At 48.2% G+C, this 24,214-nt stretch overlaps 1 protein-coding gene across 8 annotated transcripts in view; it reads left to right on the top strand.

Annotated features, from left to right (window-relative positions):
* Window positions 1–24,214, top strand: part of DGKG (diacylglycerol kinase gamma) — a 216,003-nt gene that overhangs the window by 94,274 nt on the left and 97,515 nt on the right. For all 8 annotated transcript variants that reach the window (XM_067034176.1, XM_059063714.2, XM_067034174.1 and 5 more), the window contains 7 exons: window positions 2,430–2,522; window positions 4,087–4,146; window positions 6,864–6,943; window positions 8,132–8,206; window positions 10,795–10,880; window positions 15,377–15,466; window positions 17,732–17,892. In XM_067034176.1, the coding sequence (XP_066890277.1) occupies window positions 2,430–2,522; window positions 4,087–4,146; window positions 6,864–6,943; window positions 8,132–8,206; window positions 10,795–10,880; window positions 15,377–15,466; window positions 17,732–17,892 (645 nt within the window). The remainder of the gene's footprint in view (window positions 1–2,429; window positions 2,523–4,086; window positions 4,147–6,863; window positions 6,944–8,131; window positions 8,207–10,794; window positions 10,881–15,376; window positions 15,467–17,731; window positions 17,893–24,214) is intronic.

Raw genomic sequence — 24,214 nt, 5'->3', positions numbered from 1 at the left:
GGCACAAACCCGCGTCCGCTGCATCGGCAGGCGGACACTCAACCACTGTGCCACCAGGGAAGCCCCATGTGTTTTTAATATTGTGCTTGTAGTTGGCACTTCAGGCTGTGTCCCCACGTTCCCCCAGAGTCCATATCCACCCCCTCCGCTATTCGAGATACCCTGGTGAAAAATTTTTTGAGGAGTTCTATAGAATTCCCGGGGGACTCAACTGAGGGCTCAGACCCCCAGAATTTGGTGTCATGGGTCGCTTTGCACTTACAGTCACACACGTACACATGCATTCCCACCTGCTTCCCAAGTACCTGGGCTGCTTCAGGGGCATGTCCTGGCCAGGAGGCAGGTACAACGCGCTCTCCAGGAAACAGATGTGAAAGCTGCTGGCTGATGACCCACACTAATCCCTTTGGGGCTTTCTCTCTAACTCCCTTCCTGAGTGCTTCTCAACCTTGGCTGCATATGATAATCACTCAGGGTGCTTTAAAACATACTAATGATGGGTCTCATACCCAGAGACTCTAATTTATTTTGTCTGGAGTGAGGGCTGGGCATTAGGACTTCTAGATGCTGCCCAGGTGGTCCTGAGGGGCTGCTAAGGCTGAGAGGCACCAGCCCATAGAAGACAGAGGGGGAAGGGATTCCCCATCAGGGGCACCCCCCCAAGGGCCAGGACTGTGCCAGGAAGGCCCTTCCAAATGTGCTCTCTCATTGAATCCTCCCAGAAAACCCAGAGGTGGGGCATTTTATGCCAATTTCTGCAGATGAAGGACCTGAGACTCAGAGAGGTCCAGGAACTGGCCAAAGGTCACCCCGCTGCAAAGTGGAAGATCAGTGACTCCAACCAGTTTTGTCTGTAGCCCAAGCCCTCCTGCGTCTCCCTGCACCCCACTGCCTTCCAGAAAAGGGCACACACAAACACATCCCTTTGCAAAGAGTTCCAGTGACAGACAGATGAACTGCAAGACAGACGCTCAGAGGCTTGACTGCCAGAGGGAATGAACGGTTCAAGGAGCAGGCAAAGTGGCTTTCCGTCTACCTTGATTCGCATGATAGAGGTTAGGCAGGGAGTGACCACACTGGTGCAATTCAGCAAAGCAGCCCGGCAACCAGAAGTGCATCCCCTAAACAGGAACCTACCCTCTCTGGCCTCCCCACTGTCTGTGTTCCTCCCAGACCCTTCTCCTCAGGCCCAGGGCCCTGGGATGTGTTTCTGCAGCCTTCCCTGGTATCCTTCTCTTCCCTCCTGCAGGTGATGCAGCACACTTGGGTGGAAGGGAACTCCTCTGTCAAGTGTGACCGGTGCCACAAAAGTATCAGGTGCTACCAGAGTGTCACCACGCAGCACTGCCTGTGGTGCCGGATGACGATGGGTTGGCGCCCAGGGCAGCCCTGTTGCTTTTCAGTGTGGTGTTTTGCTGGAGCTGCAGCCAGGCGGCAGTGGACATCCTGCCAGAGGGCGTGAGCAGAGCTATGTGGGCAAGGCTAGGGAGGGAGCCTAGAGCCCCTGTTCAGTGCCCTAGTCTAACTGCCTCCAGTAAATCACCAGGATGCCCAGAGAGAGGGCACCCCCCAGGGCTGCTTAAGAAGAAGCTGATCAGTCTATTCTCTTTGTGGCCAGGCAGCTGTGAACAGCAGGCTGGACCATTAACTTCCTTCGCCTGGGTGTCGTCTGGGCCAGGGGCACTGACACAGTGGGAGAGGAATTGGATACTCTGTCACCTGCATCAGAGGAGGGCACACTCCTGACAGCAACCCCACTGCCTGGACAAGAGGCCTGTGCCCACTGCCATGACACATGTCCTCTTCCTTCTTGGACACCTGGAGCTGCCTGACCTGCCTTCCAAAGCAGACTCAGTGCCGTGTCTTGTCCCCTTGACTGGGTATCAGCCTCAGAAAGGACGTGTCAGACTGCAGAACTCTTAAAATGCAGAGGTCGAGTCATGGGGTTTACCTCCAGCCTCTCATGAGTTTGTTCAACAAGATCTCCTTCCTTCCAGTGTCTCAGAGCATAGGGAGCAAATATCCCATGGGGGTTCTGGAGTCCACGTGGGGGTGCCATACGGACAGGCCACAGGCCTGCTCAGGACTGTTTTGCTGCAGCTGCCATGGGCAGCACTTGGTTCCTTTCTCTGCCCATGGCAGACTTGGCACCCGTAACCAAGCACACACAACCGTACACACTACACACCACACACACACACACACACACACACACACACACACACACTCTCTCTCTCTCTCTCTCTCTCTCTCTCTCTCTCTCTCTCTCTCTCTCTCTCTCTCTGTCTCTGCTATACTGTGAAAGCCAGCAGTGCATCAGGATTTAGAGGAGTACTAGACAACCTGCCTCCCTAGTAAATTTCTAAACCTTCATACTTGACATTTCCTTGATCACTTTCACTCACTCTCATCTTCATTTTTTCCTCCAGTTTCACCGCAAATGTGAATTGTCAACTTTGTGTGATGGTGGGGAGCTCAGAGACCATATTTTGCTGCCCACGTCAATATGCCCCATCACCCAGGTAAGTGCTGCCACCCCAATGGGGCTCTGGCTCCCCTGAAACCCCAGCTCATGTTTCAGATGCAGGCAGCATTCAGACATTCACATCCCTCAGAGGGCTCCCTCAGCAACTCTTAGGATTTGTGTTTTCAGCCCAAGTTTAAAAGAGGTCAGTGCTGCACAGTCAGATTGTGAGGGAAAACTTCCCTGACTAAAATGATTCCAACCGCTGGCCACCCAGAATGCTCTGAAATGGCCCAGCAAGGAAAGCGCATTCATTCTAAGCACCTTGCAGGCAGATCACGTATATGGAACCTCAGTCACCACCTGTGCACAGCGAGGCTTCCCAGTCCTCCCTTGTCCCTGTCACCCTCTCTCCTGTGTCCAAACATGGACCTCCCTCTGCCTTGAAGATTTCCACTTGGGTGTCACAGCCCTTCTTGGAAATGAAAGATGCAAAATTAAACTCTACTTATCCCCATCTGAAACTTTTTCTGTCTCCTGTGTTGAAGACCCCTCTTTCAAGCCAAGCACCAAATGCCTTAACTGTTCTCTTTCCATGTTAAAGATGCTGCTGAGTTCCACTGATTCCTCACATCTCACCCTTGACTTGACCATCTTCTTTCTTATTAAAAACTAATGAAAAAAAAAACCACCACTTTAAAAACTATTTGGCAGTATCTACTAAGTTGGAAATACACAAACTCTATGACTCAACAGTTCCCCTCCTGTGAGAAATATGAGCATTTATTGCACCAGAAGACATGTACAGGAATGTTCCTGTCAACTTCATTCATAACAGTCAGACACTGGAAATAAGCTAAATGACCACTGACAAGAGAACAGGTAAATTAAGTTGAGGCAGATTAGAATAATGGAATAGTGCATTGCAATGGAAAACAGCCATGCTTAGATGTAAAAATATGGATAATCCCAAAAATATAATGCTGAACAAAAGAACCTGGACTCAGAAAAGATATGGTCTATGATTCCATTGATATGAGATTCAAAAGCCAAGCAAAACCAATAAGGCATCAGGAGTCACAACAGAATTATGCCGGAAGAGGCAGTAGTAACAAGGGCATATACATATGCAGAAATTCATAGAACTGTAGATTTAAATTTGAGCATTTTACTATATGTGACATTAAACCTCAATGAAATGAATAATAAACATTGAAAAAAAAAACAAACAAAATAGGACATATGACTTAGTATTACATCATTTAGGTAGTGCTTAACAGAGAAACCAGATCTGAGACCTTGCTTCTCAAAGCTCAAGCTTCTAAATCAACAAAGTAGATTTCCACCATTTCAGTGTTTCCTCTGAAACACTGTGTCCCTTCCAGTGTCTCGAAGTTAAAGTCGGGGCAAGTGAAGACAACTGCCTGGAGAGTCCTTGAGAAACCCAAAGGGAACATTTCTTTTTTTACGTCCAAAGTTGCACTTTGAAAAACTCCTCGCTACACTATATTGGTTTTCTATTCTCTTCCTTTATGTTAACCATTTGTTTTTCTTCCGATTTCCTTTCTTGTAGTAGGCATTTTTTTTTTTCAAAAGATGCTTGTCTTTCCTCTCTTTTATAGGACAGGCAAGATGGGAAGTCTGATGGTAGCATGTCAGCCAACGATGAACTTGTAACGCAGGTACCTCGGCAAGCCTCAAATCTACTCGCTCGTTCTAAGCTGGTCCAAGGCTGTGGAGGGGAGAACAGGATTTGGCTTCTAGAGAAACACATCTCAACATCTGCTTTCTTATCTGATTGATTATATCACACAGGACACTGTATTTCCAGCCTCTGGGGTTACCTTTCACAACCACACTGTAGGCACGTGGTGCAAAGGGAGATTGGTTGGTCCCGTGGCTGTGGCCGAACTGGCTTTATCACCTTTTTAGGAACACATTGACTAAAACTTCAATATGCATACTCCCTGAATAATAACAAGAATGTGGCTTAAAGACAGACAATTAGGTTTTCCAGGACTGCCAAGCTGTCTCCAGAATGTGATCTGCCAGAACAGAGTTAATTAGGTCCAAGAGTTCTTCTTCATCCTTAAATGTATATTTCAGAACTCATTTTTTTAGCTGGATTCACCAATGAACTTCCCTTTGTGCCTTTCACAAAGTTCCAGGGAATGCAGGAAAGGCAGCCTGGTGAGGTAGAACAAGTACCAGAAAAGGAAATAGCACACTGGGGCCTTCTCCTCTGCCTCTGAACCTTAAGTTTCCTTGTTTGAAAGGGGGCATAGCAATCCCTGCACTGCCCACCTCCCATAGATGCTCCAAGATTCAATGAGAACATGTAGATGAGTGTAAAACATAAGCAATGGTGCTTAATGTGGGAAAGCTGTAGACACCTTGAAAGGGAGAAAGTCAGATGGAGTGCGTGCACACACACACACCCACACACACACACAGTGCCGGTGTGTCAGTTGTTTACAGCTGGCATCTATCTGGTTATCCTGCATGTGTTCTGATTGGGCAGTGCCCATGCTATACAGGTTGTTAAACATTTTGAATATCACCCCCAGAGATAAAGAATTACTCCTGGGCTTCCCTGGTGGCGCAGTGGTTGAGAGTCTGCCTGCCGATGCAGGGGACACGGGTTTGTGCCCTGGTCCGGGAAGATCCCACATGCCGCAGAGCGGCTGGGCCTGTGAGCCATGGCCGCTGAGCCTGCGCGTCCAGAGCCTGTGCTCCGCAACGGGAGAGGCCACAACAGTGAGAGGCCCGCGTAATGCAAAAAAAAAAAAAAAAAAAAGAATTACTCCTTAAGCTCGAAGATGCTTCTGGGTTTCACACAAATAATAACCCTTGGCAGATGAGAAAATTCCTAAAATTTGTAAAGGATGCTGCTGTCCATTTCAAACAATATGGCCCTGTGTTTGGTGAATTTTTAGCTTACAGTCTGGAAAAGTAGGCATTAGATAGTGAATATGGAGCAAAGCTGCATCTCTGTATCAGTGTGTCCTTCTGCTGAAGACACAGGTATTTATTGAGTACCCACTACTCTTGTATCTGGGGCAATGGGGCCTTGGTAGAAAGGTTATACACACACACGCCCTGCTCCTGAGGCATTAAAATCCATTTGATGTTTTGTGATATTTACCTGAGAAAATAAAAAATAAAGACATATACAAATAAATGATAACAAAAGAAACCCAGAAGTTATTATTGGGTTGGCCAAAAAGTTGGTTCTGGTTTTTCATAAGATCTTACGGAAAAACAAGGACATTAAGAACTTTTTGGCCAAAGCAATATATGCTTCAAGTGCAATAGCTTTCGTTGCAATGATCAAGGAAAACTTCATAGAGGAAGTAGCCCTTGAATTGGGCCCTGAGAATGAGGAGTTCTTTTTTTAAGAGGTTGCAAAGAAGGACGTGGGCATTTCAGGGCATTAAGGAGGAGAAGAAACCAGTGTGAGCAGCCCCAAAGGGTGGGAATTAACTCCCTAGAAGGTAACAGCCAGGCTTGGCTGGAACTGCAGTGAAGGTTAGAGTAATTAAGAGAGAACAGTAGATGGGGGCTGCACTGAAATGCCTTGCATGCCAGTTTAGGAGATCTGGATTTTATCCTCTGGGTAACGAGATGTCTTTAAAGGTTTCTGAGCAGGAGTGGTATGACTAGTGATGTCCTGGGAAGGAACTGCACGGGGGCAGCACACAGGGCTTCACCTGAGGTGGGCAAGGCCCAAGCAGTGTGGGCACTGAGGCAGATAAAGAGACATTGCAGGGCAAGAATTGGCAGGACAGGGTCTTCCCTGTGTGACTGGATGGATAATAACAGTAGCCAGGAGAGAGGGCCAGTTTTGTGGGGAAAGAAGATAGGTCAGGTTTGGAGCGTGTTCTGGTGAGACATCTGGCTGAATGTACCCCCTGGACAGTGAGAAATGTGGAACCAGGGCTCAGGAGGAAAATGGGGGCTGGAAACGTGGATATGGAAGGTACCGGGGTGCAAGTGTAGTTAACTCCATGGCTGTTATTTTATTTAGCTGTAGGACCAGATGGCCCTAACTTTTAAGATCATCATCCGTTGTGTCCCTCACAAAATCTAATCTTGTGCTGTGGTCACAATGCCACACCATTGTGAACAATTTGAAGTTGTGATGCCATTGCCCCATCTCTGATCCCGACTTCAAACGCTTGTCACCATTAACACTACTTAAAGGCCATTAGGCTGGAGACACTTAGCTGTTTAATCCCTCAGAAAACTCAGCCAGTGGACCAGCACCTACTGCCTCCTGACCTCCTCTCCTCCATGCCTGGAACTGCTTCTCTCCCGGGAGCTGTCTTAGCATCCACTCTCATCGCATTCCTCCTATTGGCTGAAACAGAGCTAATTTCTTTTTCTTTTGCCTTTTAAGTATAAGATCATCCCCACCCCGGGTACCCACCCCCTGCTGGTTTTGGTGAACCCCAAGAGTGGAGGGAGACAAGGAGAAAGGTATGTTCTCTTCTTTTTCGAGATGGAGAGGCTAGGCCAACCGTAACCAAGTGGGCTGTGGAGATGGCAGACCTGTGGTCCAATCCCAACCCTACCACAGACCTCTTGATGACCTGGTCCAAGGGACTTAATGTCCTTGTGCCTTGGTTTCCTCCTCTGTAAAATGGAGGTAATAATCATTTCTCCTCCCACAGGGGTTTTGTGAACATTAAAATAGACACAGTGCTAGCCTAGGGCCTGTCACGTGGGCCATTATTATGGTTCGCGGAATCAGACCAGGTTCTGAGACGTCTGTTAACTTCCCAGCCTTGCAAGTCTTTTCTTGATTTAAGAGACGTGGCAGAGGCACCTGTTTGAGACCTCCTGGCCTATCCCACCCTTGAGAAAGCAGGGCACCCGTCTCATCAGTGAAGGAAACGCCCAGTCAGTGGGAAGCCCCAAGAGAAGGAGTGGGGAGGGGAGGGGTGGCAAGGGGCAGAGCAGCTCTGCCTCCCAGTGTTCAGCTCTGGGGCAGTGAACAGATGGCAGGGTGATCTGGAATCCAGGTTTTAAAAAATAATAAGCAGGGTTTAAGCAAGAATTATGAGAGCCCCCACCCCAGTCCTAGGGACAGAGCACCCCTCCTGAACTGACCTGATTAGCCTCAAGCTGGAGCCTTGAAACCAAGCCTAGATGTGGTCACTGCCCTCAGCCCTCCTCTGCCCCAACCCCACGTCCTGCGTGTCCTCCTGATCCCAGGATTTGGGGGACCTTTCCATAGAGGGTCCCTTGGTGCCTTTGTCTAGGCCACAAAGAACAAAATCATACTACCTAGAACGTACAGAACATTTGGGAGAAGGTCTCCATGAAAGAGAAGGCTTTAGGAGAATGGAAATTCTGTTCTCCAGGTTGCTCTGTCCTGTCCTCTGTGTAAGGGGTGCTACTCCTGGGGTTGGAGACTAGAGTCCTGGATGGTGGGGAAGACCTTGACATGGGGTGAGGGCATGGGTGAGGCCAGCCAGGCCTGGGACTTCAGGGTCTCCAGGGCCTGCATGCACTCTTCTCCCCTCTTGGGTATAAATGGACCCACGTTCCCACCATCAATGGGCTGCAGAGGTACTTGCCCTCCTGTGACTTCTCACAATGACATTCCCCTTCTCTGTCTCGGTCTCTCTCTTTCTCTCTCTCTCTTTCTTTTTTTTTCCATAGAATTCTTCGGAAATTCCACTATCTGCTCAACCCCAAACAAGTTTTCAACCTGGACAATGGGGGGCCTACTCCAGGGTATGGAGATACGATCTTTACTTCTTATTTCTCCCCCACGCCCTTAGATCTCTAAAGAAGATAGCTTTGGGGGTCACTTTTTTTTTTTGTCTCTTTCATCGGTGGACTTGTCCTTCCTGCCATTTCACTCCTTTTCTCTTCTTTTCCTCATATCTACTCTTACTTCCTCCTGGAGATACTCAGGACCACCCATTATGGCTAACTCTGGGAAGTAGCCTCCTGTACTTTATCCCAGAAAAAGTTGTTGATTTTGTAAGAGGGAGAAATTGCATATGTCATTTGTTGGCTTGACAAGAAGGGCGGGCTGGTGGATTACTTTAACTTATTTGCAAGACCATATTAGCTGGTATCTTCATACTGAATCATCAGGGAGAAGGAAAGAGTTTTCTTACCACTGTCTGTCCGTGTTTCAGAAATCTGTACAGCTGACTCAGAGTTCCACTGCATGTTCTGTTGTGGGGGCCTTTAAGGATCAAGACAATTGTTGTTCAATGAAATCACTTTTTTCCTGGATCATCCAAGTTAGAGGTTGTTAAGCTCCCCCTGGCCCTTCTCCTCCTGTCATTTGCCTATTGGCTATTTCCCTGCTCATCAGCAAAGTGTCAAGGAGACGGGGAACAATGAGAGGAGACAAGGCAGCCCCTCTGCAGCTCAACCCAAGGTCTACGGGAGGAGCTGGTCCTTGTGCTGGTGGCGGACATGATGAGCCCTGTAATCAGAGGCCCCTCCAGCATTAGGGCTGGAAGGTACCCAAAGGTACTCTGGCTGGTACCTTCTTACCAGCCAGAGACAGTGCACTAGAGACATCTGCCAGCCGGCCCAAAGCTATCTCAGTGCCAGGTCCTCAGACTTGCACCTGCTAGGCTGGGCTTTCCAACACACAGCTGCTTTGCCCAACATCTGAACTTGCATTTCTACTCTGGGCTCAGCAAGACCTTAGTAGGGGCTGGAGTAAGGACTCTAAAAAGGAACTTTGTCCCTGTCTTTGGTTTGACACAAAGCTATTTTTAATGGCAGGGTTGGTGCAAGACCCACTAAAGGGGAAAGAAACATGAATGTAGATTCAGCACCTCTGCCGTGACTTACCTGTAAAACTAACTTCAAAACAGAGCCCACCCATAGGGCTGCACGTGCCATCATGGTCACCACGATTGCCAATTACTGCTCCATTGTGACTTGTGACTGAGCAGCAGCCCACGAATACCTTTACCAGCCGGCTCTCTTTTAGGGCATCTTAATACTTGAATACAGACAGTACTCTCACTTAACTGCATCTACTCTCAATTGGTTTTGCCCAGGATGACAAGCCTGGTGGCTACTTCTAGAGCCACTGTGCCCTGAGTATCTCTCTGTGCTGTACATGTCGTCAGCCTATAATCAGACAGGCTGTCTAGCTGAAGGGAGCCTCCATTCAGAACCCACTTCATACAGGAGAGCAGAGTTCTGCAAGAGAAAGGGAGGGAAGGGGATGTTAATTTGCCCATGCATACATTGGTGACTCAGAAGGGGTCTTCTCAGATCACCATGCAGGGCAAAGAGGAAATAGTGAGCTTCAGCTTCTCAAGCCCCGCCTCAAGGCCTCCACAGGTCATGTCTGTGCTAAAGCAGAGGTTCTTAACCTTTTTTGCACCAGGAACCTATTTGGCGTCTGATGAAGTCTATGGACCACTTCTTAATATTAAGATAATATTTTTTAATGTATAAAATGAAATATATAGGAGTAACAGGGAAACTCATTATATTGAAAAGAACAGTTATCAAAAGGTTAAAAAATAAATTTGTGATAGGAGAATATATGTGGTTTACTAAGGCATTATATACCAAGTTCCAGAGACAGGTCTAATAGCTACTGTAAATTCAAAGCAGTGATGAGCAGAAGTGATATAAAATATCTGCCACAACTATAGTAAAACATCAAAATACCTGTGATTTCCGCCGCTTAACAAAGTCACAGGTATTGTTAATACCTCTGTGATTTGTGGCCTACATAGATAATTGAAGGAAATGTTAATTTCATGTAGAGCTTAGGGAAGTTAAGAATGTAACATTTTCCTCCAGTTCATGGCCCTCTGGATTCTACTCCCAGACCCCTTAGATATGCACTTCAGGTTAAGAGCCCTGCTCTAAAGGGTTAAGGCCCCTGAGGGGAGATGGTGCTCACTCCACTTAGGTCTGGGTCGGATGAAGATCCAGCCAGCTCAGTGCATCTGACTTAAAGGGGAGGTCGTGAGGACAGAGCAGGTGAGAGAGCTAGAGAGGAGTCGAAATGCTGGGGGTTAGTTGTATCAGTGCCAAAATAAGCAAACTATGGATTCCTCTGCCTAAATCATAGAGAATTCCTAGAAAACCATTTTCTGTGTTGAATGTTGAGTCAGCATCTCCTTATACAAAGATGGCTCCACGAGATTCATACTCAATGGCATTGCTTAGTTAAGTTCTGGTTTCATAACATTAAGTGACCCTTTCAACCCCAAAAGGAATCAAGGTCATAACATACTCCCAGGGAAGGGAGCGGGTGGGGGACTCTGACTCAAGAAGTGTCAAAGGTCAGCCTGTAAACAAAACCATTTTGGCCTTTCTACTTCCAGACTTAACTTTTTCCGTGATACTCCAGACTTCCGTGTTTTGGCCTGTGGAGGAGATGGGACAGTTGGCTGGATTTTGGATTGCATTGGTAAGAATGGGCTGGAAGGGCCTTTGCAGTTGACTTATCATAAATATATTTAAAGTCAGAGGAAGGCAATAAACAAGAAAGAGAAATGGAGCCATGTTTTGTTCATCCTTGTTTCTACTCTTGGACCAGTGCTTGACTAAATATCTACTTTGGGTGGAAAAAAGAATAAAAGAAGATGATGGAAGGATTCCCACCGGTACAGATGTAACAGCTTAGTTTCAGGCCTTGCTTCATAAATAGCTGTCATGGCCGGGGTTTAGGAAGTTGCAGGACTGGGACTCCAGGCAGGTCCAGGGTGCTGGATAAAGGCCAAAGAACTAAGCATTGATGCATAGCCCAGGGCAAGACACCTTGAGATGAACACCTGGAGCTGGAGCCCAGAAAACACATCTAGAAAGCACAGATGAACGCAAGCAAAGAAGCACCACGGTGGGCTGTGTCCAATATGCCGAGATCCAAAAGGCTATAGGGAGGGTAGGGAGGGCCCAGACTGGGTATCAGGAGGCCTTGGTCTAGTCCAGCTCTGCCTGGATCTGTGGGTCCTTGGACACAGCACCACCAGTAAGTGATGGAGAATGACTCTGAAATTCTGGGACACGGGGTATATTCAAGATCTAACCCTGGAGCACCCAGATAAACACTGGCACATGGGACACAAGCATAGGAAAGCAGCCAGGGGTATTGCTGGGGAGGGCGGTCATCAAAGTCCGAGATGACCCAGAGCAACGAGCCCTGCCCTGCTTTGGTCTTTTCGTCCTTCATTCCCCAAATCCTACCTGTGCACCTCCAGATGCCCAGCTCCCCTCAAGGCACTGGTGATGCAGCAGTGAACAAAGGACAAATATCCCACCCTCACGGAGTTTCCTTTCTAGAGAGAAGAAACAGGCAATAAACAAAGAAATAAGTGAAACATACAGTGTGTCAGAAGGTGATAAAAACGAAGCAGAAAAGGGGGACAGGGAGCTTGGTAGAAGGAGTGGGGTTGCCATCTAAGTCCAGGTGGTTCCGAAGGCCTTGAGGAGCAGGTGACATTCGCATGGAGACCTGGAGGAGGGTGAGCCTTGCGGATACCTGAGGGCAGCAGGAACAGCAAATACAAAGGCCCTGAGGTAGGAGCAGGCCAGGCTGCCAAAGGCAGTGGGAAGGCTGCAGAGCGTGCCTGGGGTGTAGTGCGTGAGGGTAGAGTGGCAGGGGATAAAGCAGAGATAATGCAGGGCCAAATCACTAGGACATGTAGGACATTACATGGAATGTGGCTTTCATACTGGGAAGGTCCCAAGATGCTGGATGGTTTTAAGCAAAGCAGGGACACAACAGATTACAGAAACAGAAAAGGGCGGAAGCTGGGAGACCAGTTAGGAGGCTCCTGCAGTAATCCAAGGAGGGGGACTGTGCCATGGACCACAGTAGTGACAGAGGAGGTGGTGAGAAGGAGTCAGATATCTTTTGAAGGCGGAGCCAGCTAGATTTGCTGACAGACTTCATGTGGGAGATGAGGGAAAGGAAGGAGTCGAGGATGGGCCAGGATAGACCCTGAACAGGGTGGAGAAGCCTGGGCCCCCAGGGGTCGTAAGCAGACCACCTGGAGGAGGGGGACCGGCACCCCGCACACCTGCCGCATCTACTCCCCCGCAGGCACTTTGGTTTCCATGGACACAGCCCTGCCAAGCAGCCACCCACGCTCTCCTGTCACCTCAGGCTCTGGAGTTGTTTGTGGGAGGAGGGAGGCGTCCTCTGGGAGCTGAGGAAGGAGAAGCTGATCAGCAGGGGGTGGATGGCTGCAGTACCTGGAGCTGCTTGCATGGGTCCCTCTCCATCGGGAAGGAGAAAGTAGGCTTTGCTGATAAGTTTTATAAAATTCAGCTGCAGAGGACACAGGTGGTATATGCTGCCTAGAACAGAAAGGTCATGTGAGGTAATCTGCTTTTTCACAGGTTAGTAGCCCAAAGATTAAAAAACAAGGGTAAAAGGAGTAACTGCACAGTTTTCATTCATTCATTCAAGAGAGGTTGAAGCCCTTGTTCTGTGGTCTCCGCTGCCCCATTTTGGTCCCCTCTCTGATGTGCTGTCCTGCTACAGCCAGAGTGGTCATTCCTGAATGTCAGTGGGGTTGTGATGTGTGCAAAGCACATCAGTGGCTTCCCAGGATTCTTAGATAAAGATAAAAACTCTTCAGATGCTCCACAGGGCCCTAAGTGGTCTAGCAGCTGCCCACCCTGCCTCATTTCCTACCGCCATCCTCTCCCTCTAGACCCAGACACCCAGTCCCTCTCTCAGACCCTTGAAGGTACCAGTGTCCCTTCTACCACAGGGCCTGTCTGTTCTGCTCCCCTGGCCTTTGCTTGGTCAGCTTCTACTTCAGGTTTCAGCCAAAGTGTGGCTTCCTCAGGGAAGCCTTCCCTGGTAACTCATTACAGGACCACACTCCTTTCCTTCACAGTATGAATCTGAAATTATGCATCATTTCTGTGAAGACCTTGTTAATAGCTGTCTCTCCCTCTCAACCGTAGGTACTATGAGAGCCAGAGCCATGGCTTTTTTGCCTGCTATTAGAGACAGAGCACCTAACATGGCACCTAGACCTTCAGTAAATATGTGTGGAGATACTATGGTGAATGAGATATAGTTCCCCCAGCGAGGTTACAGGACATTTGGGGAACAAACAAGTAGTCAGTTACAAGACAGTATGATGAGCTCACCCCTGGTACTAAAGAAACACTCTGGAGAGGCACCAGGTCCAGACTAGGGCAACCAGGGAGGGCTCTGTGCTGAGCAACCGAGAGCTTGTGATTTAAGGCCCTGAAAGCACTTCAGCAAGGTTGACGTGTCGAGTGGGAGGCAGGACGTGAGAAGGATGAGGCTAGAGAGAAAGACAGAGCCAGGAAGGGCTTCGCTGCGTGCTCAGGGGTAGTGGGAGCCATGGCAGAAGGGAAAGCAGTAGACTACTGTGATCAGACTCATGGTTCAGGGATTTCCTGCCCGGGTGGAAGTGTGGAGAACACACCATGAGGTGGAACTGGAGGCTGAGAAGGCAGAGAGGAGGCTGCTGCAGCAACAGCAGTGGGAAGGAATCATACCGTACCAGAGCTCAGCCATCACCACGGGATGGAGAGGAGAGATTGCTTGGAGAGCTATTAAGGGGACAGCATATAGAAATTGATGTGTAAATGGATGTGGGACAGCATATAGAAATTGGTGTATGAAGGAAAAATCTAGAGTGACATCCAGGTTTCTAGCCTCAACACTGTGAGGATGGTTGATCTGCTGGGATGGGAACCACAGAAGAAGGCTCAGACCTAAGCAAACAAGGGCCTTCCAGGCAAAGGGAAGAGCACATGCAAAGGCGGGGAGGCATAAATGTGGACTGTGTGTTCTGGGAAAATGAGAGAGTCCACTGATTTACTCCATCTCAGCCCTCTTAGTGGTAATCTCAGCCCTGAGTCTTGCCTAAGCCCAGCCACTTCCGGCATGAGTCTGACTGCCTGGGACATCTGTGAACACCTGTTCTGCTGGGGCAGCCCTAGCATGAGCTTCACGCAGGATGCTGATTCTTGCATCACTCCCCACTCAACCCGCAGCCATACTTCCCAATCACATCCCTCACATCCTCCCCCGGCACCTGGTGCACTGAGGTTTATGTAAGTGGTGTCCTCCGGAGCCCAGTGGGTGTCTGGCTTCCTTCAACTTTCCCAGCTCAGCCAACATGCTGCTGTAGACCTAGAGCCAGATTAAAACATACATGTTCTGATATGCTTTCTCTAACAGTTCAGTCTGATGCTCCTTTACAACCATCATGGGAGATAGGATTAGGAATCGGTGTGTTTGCAAGTCTGGGAGGTGGTGGAAGTGGCAAACTGGTACCCAGGTGCCAAATAACACCTGGGGGTTTTGCTTATTAGACACAATGTTATTTTTAAGCTTCTGAGCCTGAATGACTTGAGGCGAGGCATCTTCAGTTTTCCAAGTGCCCCACCATTTTCTGATATCTCAGACCCACCTGTTTTACTATTTGTGCACCTGCCTGGCCTCTGAAGAAAGGAGGAGCATGGACTTGGAGCCACAGAGATCTGGGTTTGGATCCTGGCTGTGGAATGACTGTCCCTCTGTGAACCTCCATTTCTTCGTCCATGAGAATGATAATACCTTGCAGGGTCTGCCTGAGGGATAAATGGGATAAATGCTATTTATCATTAAAGATTAAAACTGTGCAAACTAATGTTTTTCACCCCAAAGGAAAGAATTAGGATGAAATGAGGATAAACAGGTGAAAGTTACAGGGAAACAGATTTAACTCAATTTGAAAGATTCCTTTGCAGTGGTTAACACACTGCAGATGGAAAAGATGGCTTTAGGAAGTAGTGAGTTCCCCATCAGGAGAAGAATTCAAACAAAGAATGCTATGGAGAGCTTCAAGCATTAGATCAGGGATACTGGACAACTTGAGCCTTCTATAATCACATGGCATATGGTTCTCTCTTCCTCTTCATGGGTTGCAGATAAGGCCAACTTCGCAAAGCATCCACCTGTGGCTGTCCTGCCTCTTGGAACGGGAAATGACCTGGCCCGCTGTCTCCGCTGGGGAGGGGGTGAGTCTGCGTGGGAGAGGCACTACCCTGGAAACAAGTGCTCCAATCTACAGGGAGGCTCTGCAGAGCTAGGCTTAACTTCCCTCTTAGGGATCATCCACGGAGTAATACTCAACTCTGGGATCATCTCTACTCCATACTTTTTCCTTAACCTCCATTCCATGCCGAGGCCTGTGTCTACCCCTCACTAGATTTACTTTCAGCCTGAAACTCAGCTTTGAGTCTGCCTCCCCCAGCAGAACAAGTCAACTTTAGGGTAGAATCTCCTTTGTCTCCCCTCCAGGGTTCATCCCAGTAGGGGCTCACTTAGGGATTTTTCTGCATGAAATTCCCCCTCTCCAAATTATTGATCTTCTGAATTAGGATTCAGAATGCAGAGCGAAAAGCCACTTTGCCAGCTACTAGGGGCATCCAGATCATCTTAGGGCCCCATGGCCAGGGGCCCTCATTTTGAAACTCACCTAAGGGGGGAACTCAGCATGGTAGCCAGCTTATAGGGCGATGGGCAGGAGCTAAGGAGAACTGTGCAAACTGCAACAGCCCCTGTGGAGCTGGGCGTGCTCCAGAGAGTGGAGAGGTTCAGGCCAGCACATGGAGCAGACAGATCAATCTGGCAGGCAGAAGTGGGGTGAGACTCCACATGGCGGATCAATTCCAAGAGTGATCCAAGACCAGGCCGGCAGCGGTCAGTGTGCATGCTTGGAGGGCAGGGGCAGAGCAAGCAGGAGTCAGCCCTAGAAGGAAGTTGGCAGGTATGGGAAGAGTTCCCAGGGTCCTCAACCACACACTGGGCCAGGGAAGGACCCTCTGTTCAAGAGGGGACAGGCTGACTTGTAACCCCACGCTCTGGGCATCTAGGCAGCATAGCGAGGCACAAATTTCACACAGCCTTGTGCTCCCAGATAGCATCAAGGCCCTCAGCTACCTTGTTGGTATCATTGCTGTCTCGTGAGGCATCCCCTAAGGAGCAGACTAGAGCCCTAACAACTTGAAAATACTCTTCAAGGTTGTCCCAGAGGTAAGCAGGAACATGGAAGTGTTGTTTGAAAGAAAAGATTGTCTCTCTCACTACTCACTTAACAGTTCACTTGCTACATTAATTTTCTTTTTTCTTTTTTTAACATCTTTATTGGAGTATAATTGCTTTACAATGGTGTGTTCGTTTCTGCTTTACAACAAAGTGAATCTGTTATACATATACATATGTCCCCATATCTCTTCCCTCTTGCGTCTCCCTCCCTCCCACCCTCCTTATCCCACCCCTCTAGGTGGTCACAAAGCACCTAGCTGATCTCCCTGTGCCATACATTAATTTTCTATTGCTACTATGTAATAGTAACAAATGATTATAAACATAGAGGCTTAAAACAGCCATTTATCAGCTCACAGTCCTGTAGGTCAGAAGTCCTGGAACAGCGTGACTGGGTCTTCTTCTCAGGGCCTCACAGGGTAGAATCAGGGCAGTGAACAGGCTGTGCTCCTCTCTGAAGACTCTGGGGGAAGAATTTATTTCTAAACTCATTCAGGTTGTTGGCCAAATTCAGTTCTTTGTGGTTGTAGAACTGAGGTCCCTGTCTCCTTGCTGCTTGTCAGCTGGGACCACTCTTAGATCCTAGAGGCCTCCCGTGTTCCTTGCCCGATGGATCCCTCCATCTTCAAAGCTGGCAGAAGAGAATCCCCCTTACTTCCAATCCCTCTCAAGCTTCAAATCTATTTCTTAAGGGAAAGCCCAGTCTTTCTAAGGACGCACCTGATTAGGTCAGATCCACTCAGGATAATTTCACTTTCTTGAAGTCAGCTGTGCCATGTAATATACCAAATCATGACCATGACTACCCCATCTTATCCACAGGTCCCGGGGGACAAGAAATGTGGGGACCATCTTAAAATTCTGCCTACGGTGCTGTCCACCTCCGTCATGACACAGTCCTGGAACAGATCCTTAGTTCTCCCATGTGCAGCTTCCCAACCATCCAGCCCACCAATTCCCCAGGGCTCACTTCAGCTACACAGGCCTGCCCGTCTTTGGCCAGCACCTAGCCCTACCCCTGTTACTCTGGCCTCCAGATCACCCCAGCTTCTTTCTAATACTCCATATTGTCCTCTCCTTCTCTGTGGCCCAGGGAACCTGAGTGGCTCTGGCCCACAGACACACTGGGGAGTCTCCTGGCCCCAGATGCCCAAGGGGTTCCTTGCCCTGACTGCTGCATCAGCAACAACTTAGCCTTTCTGCTCTGGGGGTAAATGCAGTGCTGTGCTCCACAGGTTATGAAGGGGGCAGCCTGACAAAAATCCTGAAGGACATTGAGCAGAGCCCCTTGGTGATGCTGGACCGCTGGCATCTGGAAGTCATCCCCAGAGAGGAGGTGGAGAATGGGGACCAGGTCCCATACAACATCATGAACAACTACTTCTCCATCGGCGTGGTGAGTTGGCCAGGGATGGCTTTTCTGAATGGGAGACAAGTGCCCGCGTGGGCAGGAAGGGTTCTAGTCCTTCACTGTTCCCTCTGAGTCCCTATTCTTTACCTATCCCGGCTGCCCCCAGCCTCAACTCAGGTCCAGGCATCCTTGCATCTGGCCTGGGCATGGACATCCTTATCGCACCAAGCCCCGCCCATGATTATGGAGGAAGCTCCTGCCCCTATCATTCAAAAGACAGCACATTTTTCGAAAGACCTATTTACTCTTTGGATAATCTGAAGTAGTTAAAGGAAGGTGACACCAAGAAATAGCCAACGGCTGAGGTCAGAAGGAGACTCTCAGGTGAGCTTCCAGAATTGGAAATTCTGATCCTCCAGGGAAGATGTTGTCTCAAGCTGGCCCTACTGGCTTAGCTCTCAGAATTCCATCTCTCCTGTTCTCTGCCCTCATGCCAGCCCCACTCCCCGCAGTCCAAGTGCTCATAAGCCTCTGGGGCATCTCCTCCTGGCTGACCCCTCAGGCTGAGCTCTGTGTCCCCCGGGTGCTCCCACAGCCTTAGACTGAAGGGATTGTTTTAATGTGCCTGTCTCAGCCCTCCTGAAACACACACGCACGCACCCATACACAGACACACACAGACGCACACACGGTAGAAGGACAGCACCACGTTCCTCTTTCTCCCCTAGCTCCCATCACATGTAGCGCAGCTCAGTTGGTTTGTTTTGTTGAACTCAGCTTCTGGTCCAAAGTGCATGGGGTGGACACTACTTCCCAAACTGTTGGGGACAGCACTGGGGAGAAAAGTTATCGATCATTTCCATAAATAGAACTGGGGTTTGGGAGGAAGGTGCAACAAAGATACTAGCATTGGGCTTCCCTGGTGGCGCAGTGGTTGAGAATCCGCCTGCCAATGCAGGAGACACAGGTTCGTGCCCTGGTCCGGGAAGATCCCACATGCCGCGGAGCAACTAAGCCCGTGAGCCATGGCCGCTAGGCCTGCGCATCCGGAGCCTGTGCTCTGCAACGGGAGAGGCCACAACAGTGAGAGGCCCGCGTACTGCAAAAAAAAAAAAAAAAAAAAAAAAAAAAAAAAAAAAAGATACTAGCATTTATTGAGCACCTACTGTGTGCTCTCCATGGTGCTAGACTTTAGTCCTCACAGCAATCCTGCAGGAATAATTGTCCCCACCATCCGCGTGTTACAGATGAAGCCTCAGGACACCGGGCGAGGAAGCGCACACACACTATGCCTTGCTCCGAAGCCAGGTTCCTTCCTCTCTGCTTCCCTGTCTTGGGAATTATGCTGCCTGGTTTCATATGCACATAAGCCCCTCCAGACCAAGATCGTGTGATCATCTCAATCATCACCTGTGCCTCTTTTGCAAATGCTGGTGGTTTAAAAAAAGGAAAGAAAAAGAGAAATGATAGGTAGCTTGAGGGAAGAGCAGGGTTAAGGAAAGCGTTTTGTTTTTTAATAAGAAAACTAAAAGGAGAACCGTGAAAGAGAAAAGGAATAATAATAATACCTTATATTTACGGGATATAAAATTTACCGTATTCACAGATATTTTGATTCTTATGATTACACTGGAGGGCAGTACTACCTCCGTTCTGTAAGTGAGGAAATAGAGGATTAGACTAAGGGATTTGCCTTCATTTTCTGACTCCTAATGCCGCCCTCTTTTTCGATTACTAAAACAGAAGAGAGAGGCATTGCTGGACCTGTGATCAGGCTGTGAGAGGATGGGGGCGCTGGATGAGAAACATATTCAGGGGGTCTCTGCTGTCCTGATATGGTTTATCTCCCCAGCTCCCCTGCCCTCATGGGGGGAGACGTCTTTCCCTAGCACCCTCCAGCTCCTCCCCCAGTGACCTAGGCAGACCTCTTCCTCCTCTTCTTGACTCAAAAGCCCCTCTACTTTGGGACCACCTGCTCCGGCTCCACTTCACGCAGTCTTCAGCTTCTGCAAATCTGACTTGCCTGACAGGTCTGGTGTTCGGGGGTGTCAGAGGACTTCTGGAGCACGGGCTTTCCATCTTTACAGTGTGACAGAAACTCGTGTCCTTTTTCCTAAACCAGAGGATAACTTGCTGACATGTACTGAGTACCTAATGAACACCAGGCACAGTGTCCCTATTGGTGGGTATAGCCCTTGCCCTTTTACATTTTGTAAGAAGGATCTGTAGCTTAGAAAGATAGAGACCAGTCCAAGCTGGTGAGCGATAGAGCTGGGAATCACTAAAATCAAGTTCCAGAGCCCACCTAGCTATGGACCCTGAGCCATGCAGCCTCTGCACAGCCCTCCATCTCCATGCTGCCGAATGCAGCAGCATTAGGTGGGGAGGTGGGCCTTAAAATTTAGTGCGTGGTGGCTCGCCTATACCCCACCTGTGCCCTTTGTCAGAAATGCAGATTCCACCCCTGTGACAGATCCTGATTCATATTGATTCAGTTGGTCCGGGCAAGGTCTGGGAATTTGCATTTTTAACAAGCCCCTGAGATAATTCTGATGCAGACAGTCCCTATCAAGTCCTCCGTGAGTGAAGACAACACATTAGAACAGAGAAGGATGGTCAAAGGAAGTGGTTCTTCACAGGAGCAGAACCCAGATCTGAAGTAGATGACAGAGAGAAAAGATAGAAAGGAGGGGAAAGCAGCACCTGTAAGCCATGGGCCAGAAGTGAAAGCTGAGCCGCAAGACTGGGTGATCTGCCTGGGAGCTTCTAGATGGCAGGTTACACCCACGGCTGCCTTCAGAGTCCTCAGCCCCAAGTCTTCTTTTTCTTAATATGCCCAGCTCTGGCTGCCAGAAAAAACTAAGGCCTCCCTGTCCATCTGTGCCAAGCGCCATATGCAAAAAATGACATTCACTTAGTATTGCTGACCAAATGGATGACCAAGCCGAAAAGGAAGATACAACTTCCCCTCAACTAGATAACCAAGCCCTAATCCCCAAAGCCAAAACTGAGCATGGTTTTAATTCATTCTTACAAATAATATGGAAGTGGGTGGGGGGATGGGAGGGGGGAGGGAGGAAAAGAAGGAAAGAATACAAACTAATTGTCCCCCAAGGAAATGCATAGAGGGACTCTTCCCTGGCAGTCCAGTGATTAAGACTCCACGCTTCCACTTCAGGGGGCTCAGGTTCTATCCCTGGTCAGGGAACTAAGATCCCGCATGCTGCGCGGTTCGGCAGAAAAAAAAAAAAAAAAAAAAAAGGGTGGGGGGGAAATGCATAGGAACAGATTCTCCATTTCTTTCAGCGGTCAAGATATTTATTTGCCCTGGGCTGACCTATAATAATCCAATCGGTTCATCTTTCAAATTATGAAGAAATTCACAAAATCTTTCTGGTTTTTTTCATATACCTTTAGCTTGTGCATGTTTAATATTTTATTGAAAAGCAGTGAAGAACCAGGATTGTTTTTATCTCACTGGTGTACCCTTAGCCTTGTCTCAATAAAATGCTTGCAGGGTTTGTGTGCTCACTCTTTAAAAGCTGGAAAGGGAAATTCTTGAGAAAACAAGTAGCCAACATGTAACCCTAAGAGAATCTGGGGCTGACATTTGCAGAAGCTCTTGCTCCCTGTTTGACTTCCCAAACTTTGTAAGAGGAGAAGTAGTATGTAAACCAACCCCCAGTTTTACTTCCTTAAGATGATTAGAGTCGGACTCCTTTGGCAAAGAGAGCTGCAGTCTTCGCCTCTTTTGGAGGACCTGGAATATCTTACTGATATCAAATGTCTGCTGCCCTGCACTTGTAAAGGTGGTGACAATGACTGCTTCCATGGTGTCCCTAGGTGGTAAAGAATTCACCCTGATGAGTTCACTCACTCCTCTTGGTGCCAATAGAACCCATTTAATAGATGGAGGGATAAGCAGGGCAGACTCCTACCCTAATGAGAGAGTGACAAGGGCCTCACTGTCACCACATTCCCATCACCGACAAGACACGCCAGCTCCCCACCAATGAAGAGCTGAGATTGTTGGCCTTCTCAGCCCTGAGACCTCATAACACCCATTGGCAGGAGATTTTAAACACAGTCATTCAAGACGCTACTTCCTCTGACTTCTCTGGCCTCCTCATCCCTGCTCTTTATTTTTGGATTTGCAGAAATGTCAGGATGGCCAGGTATCAGTGACAGGAAGTTTGGGACTACAGAATAACTCCTGTGGTTATGTGTAATTCTGAACACCTCAAAGGCTCTACTTTCACTGAGCCTTAACAGGATGAGTAAACAGCTAATCCCTTGAGTCAATGAAATCTATTTCTGATGCTAGGGGAACCCAGGAGCCAAGGAGAGGCCACAGTCATTACACTAACCCACACATCATCTTCTACCTTACATTCTGTACTTATTAGACTTTACCAGCTAAGTTTCCACGATGGTAGACCCATTAGGGAATTCATCAGAAAGTCATCATTTCCCTGCAGCCTTTTAAATTCCTTCAGCCTCAGGTTCTTGTCTGTCACCTATGAGAGCCAGGAAGGTACTTGAACAATGGGACCCAATGAGAGGTGTCTTGGACAAGGGGTCTACACTCTTTTTCATTCCCCAATCTGCTGTTATTTTTCAGAACAAGCCAAATTCCAAATAGTCTGTCTTATTGTCTCCTTTCTGGTTTTTTTTTTAATCTCCACAGATTGCCAAAGTCACTTAGACCTACATTGTCCAATATGGCAGACATTAGCCACATGTGGCTGTTGTGTACCTGACATGGGGTTACTCTAAGTTGAGAGACGCTATAAGTATAAAATACACATCAAATTTCAAAAATGTAGTATGAAAGAATTTTAAATATCTCAATTAGGGCTTCCCTGGTGGCGCAGTGGTTGAGAATCCACCTGCCGATGTAGGAGACACGGGTTCGTGCCCTGGTCCGGGAAGATCCCACATGCCGCGGAGCAACTAAGCCTGTGAGCCATGGCCGCTAGGCCTGCGCGTCCGGAGCCTGTGCTCCGCAACGGGAGAGGCCACAACAGTGAGAGGCCCGCATACCGCAAAAAAAAAAAAAAAAAAAATCTCAATTATTTTTAGATTAACTACATGTTATAGTGATAATATTTGTTAATTGAAATGTATTATTAAAATTAATTCCATCTGTTTCTTTTCACTTTTTTAATGTGGCTACTAAAATTTTTTAAATTTATTTCTATTGGACGGGACTGGCCTAGACATCCAAATAGCTCAGAGTCCAAATGACTACTGCTTATATTTGGAAGGGGCACAAGAATCTTTTGTCCAACTCTGCACTTGGGAATTTTAGTTCAGGAAAGAGTACCCATGTGTCCATACTGCTTTTATCTCCTTTTCACCCCACACATCATAGAAAGGACCCTGGAGAATGAGGCCACCAGAAATGGGTGTGCAATTCCCACCTCTACCCCCACCGTCTGAACAGAAGTCTCATTTTGCTGGAATTATTACAAGAAAGGGTTGGAACCATGGTAGCACTGGTTTCTAAAATTTAAATGAAGCCACTACTGAATGTAAGTACAGCCAGCTCAGTGCCTGGCACAGAGAAGCTCAGAAGAGGATGGAGGTGAATCTTGCCTCTTTTTTTTTTTTTTTTTTTTTTTTTGCGGTACGCGGCCTCTCACTGTTGTGGCCTCTCCCGTTGCGGAGCACAGGCTCCGGACACGCAGGCTCAACAGCCATGGCTCACGGGCCCAGCCGCTCCGCGGCATGTGGGATCTTTCCAGACCGGGGCACAAACCCGGGTCCCCTGCATTGGCAGGTGGACTCTCAACCACTGCGCCACCAGGGAAGCCCTTGCCTCTCTTTTTAATCCCCAGGTAGAGAACCATGGTCAGAGTCTTTACCAGCATTGCCTTTTCAAAACTGAACAGCAAAGGACCTGCTCAACTCCCTCTAACCACTTTGTGTATTTACCCCGGGATTACACTGTCAAATTAGGAACCACATGCTTAACTAGTAATATTGTAAAGGCTGGTCTTTGTGAAAAGAAGCTTTGCAAAACCTAGTTATGAAAGAGAAAAAAAACAAGGATAATCGGAACTACACAGAGGGCAGGGGCCTGTGCACATATCCCAGGGAATTAAAAAACCAGGAGCCAGTCATAACAGGGTTGGGGGCAGGGGATAGTGAAGTACAAATCGTGCCAGGCAACATGTGATTGCTTTCTTCTTTCTTTCTTTTTTCCTGACAGAAGAAAATTAGTGCTTCAAAAGAACACAAGTAGATGGAATGTTTTCTTGAATTCTAAAGAAGCATTTGACAGATGTCACATGAAGCTTATTCAGAATGTTCACGAAACTTGCTCAGAGGAGGGAACTGGGGGCATGAAGCGCTCCTTCCTGGA

The sequence above is a fragment of the Kogia breviceps genome, chromosome 5 (assembly GCF_026419965.1).
Source record: "Kogia breviceps isolate mKogBre1 chromosome 5, mKogBre1 haplotype 1, whole genome shotgun sequence".
Taxonomy (NCBI): domain Eukaryota; kingdom Metazoa; phylum Chordata; class Mammalia; order Artiodactyla; family Physeteridae; genus Kogia; species Kogia breviceps.
The sequence above is the reverse complement of the archived record's forward strand: the minus strand, read 5'-3'. Positions and strand labels throughout refer to the sequence as shown.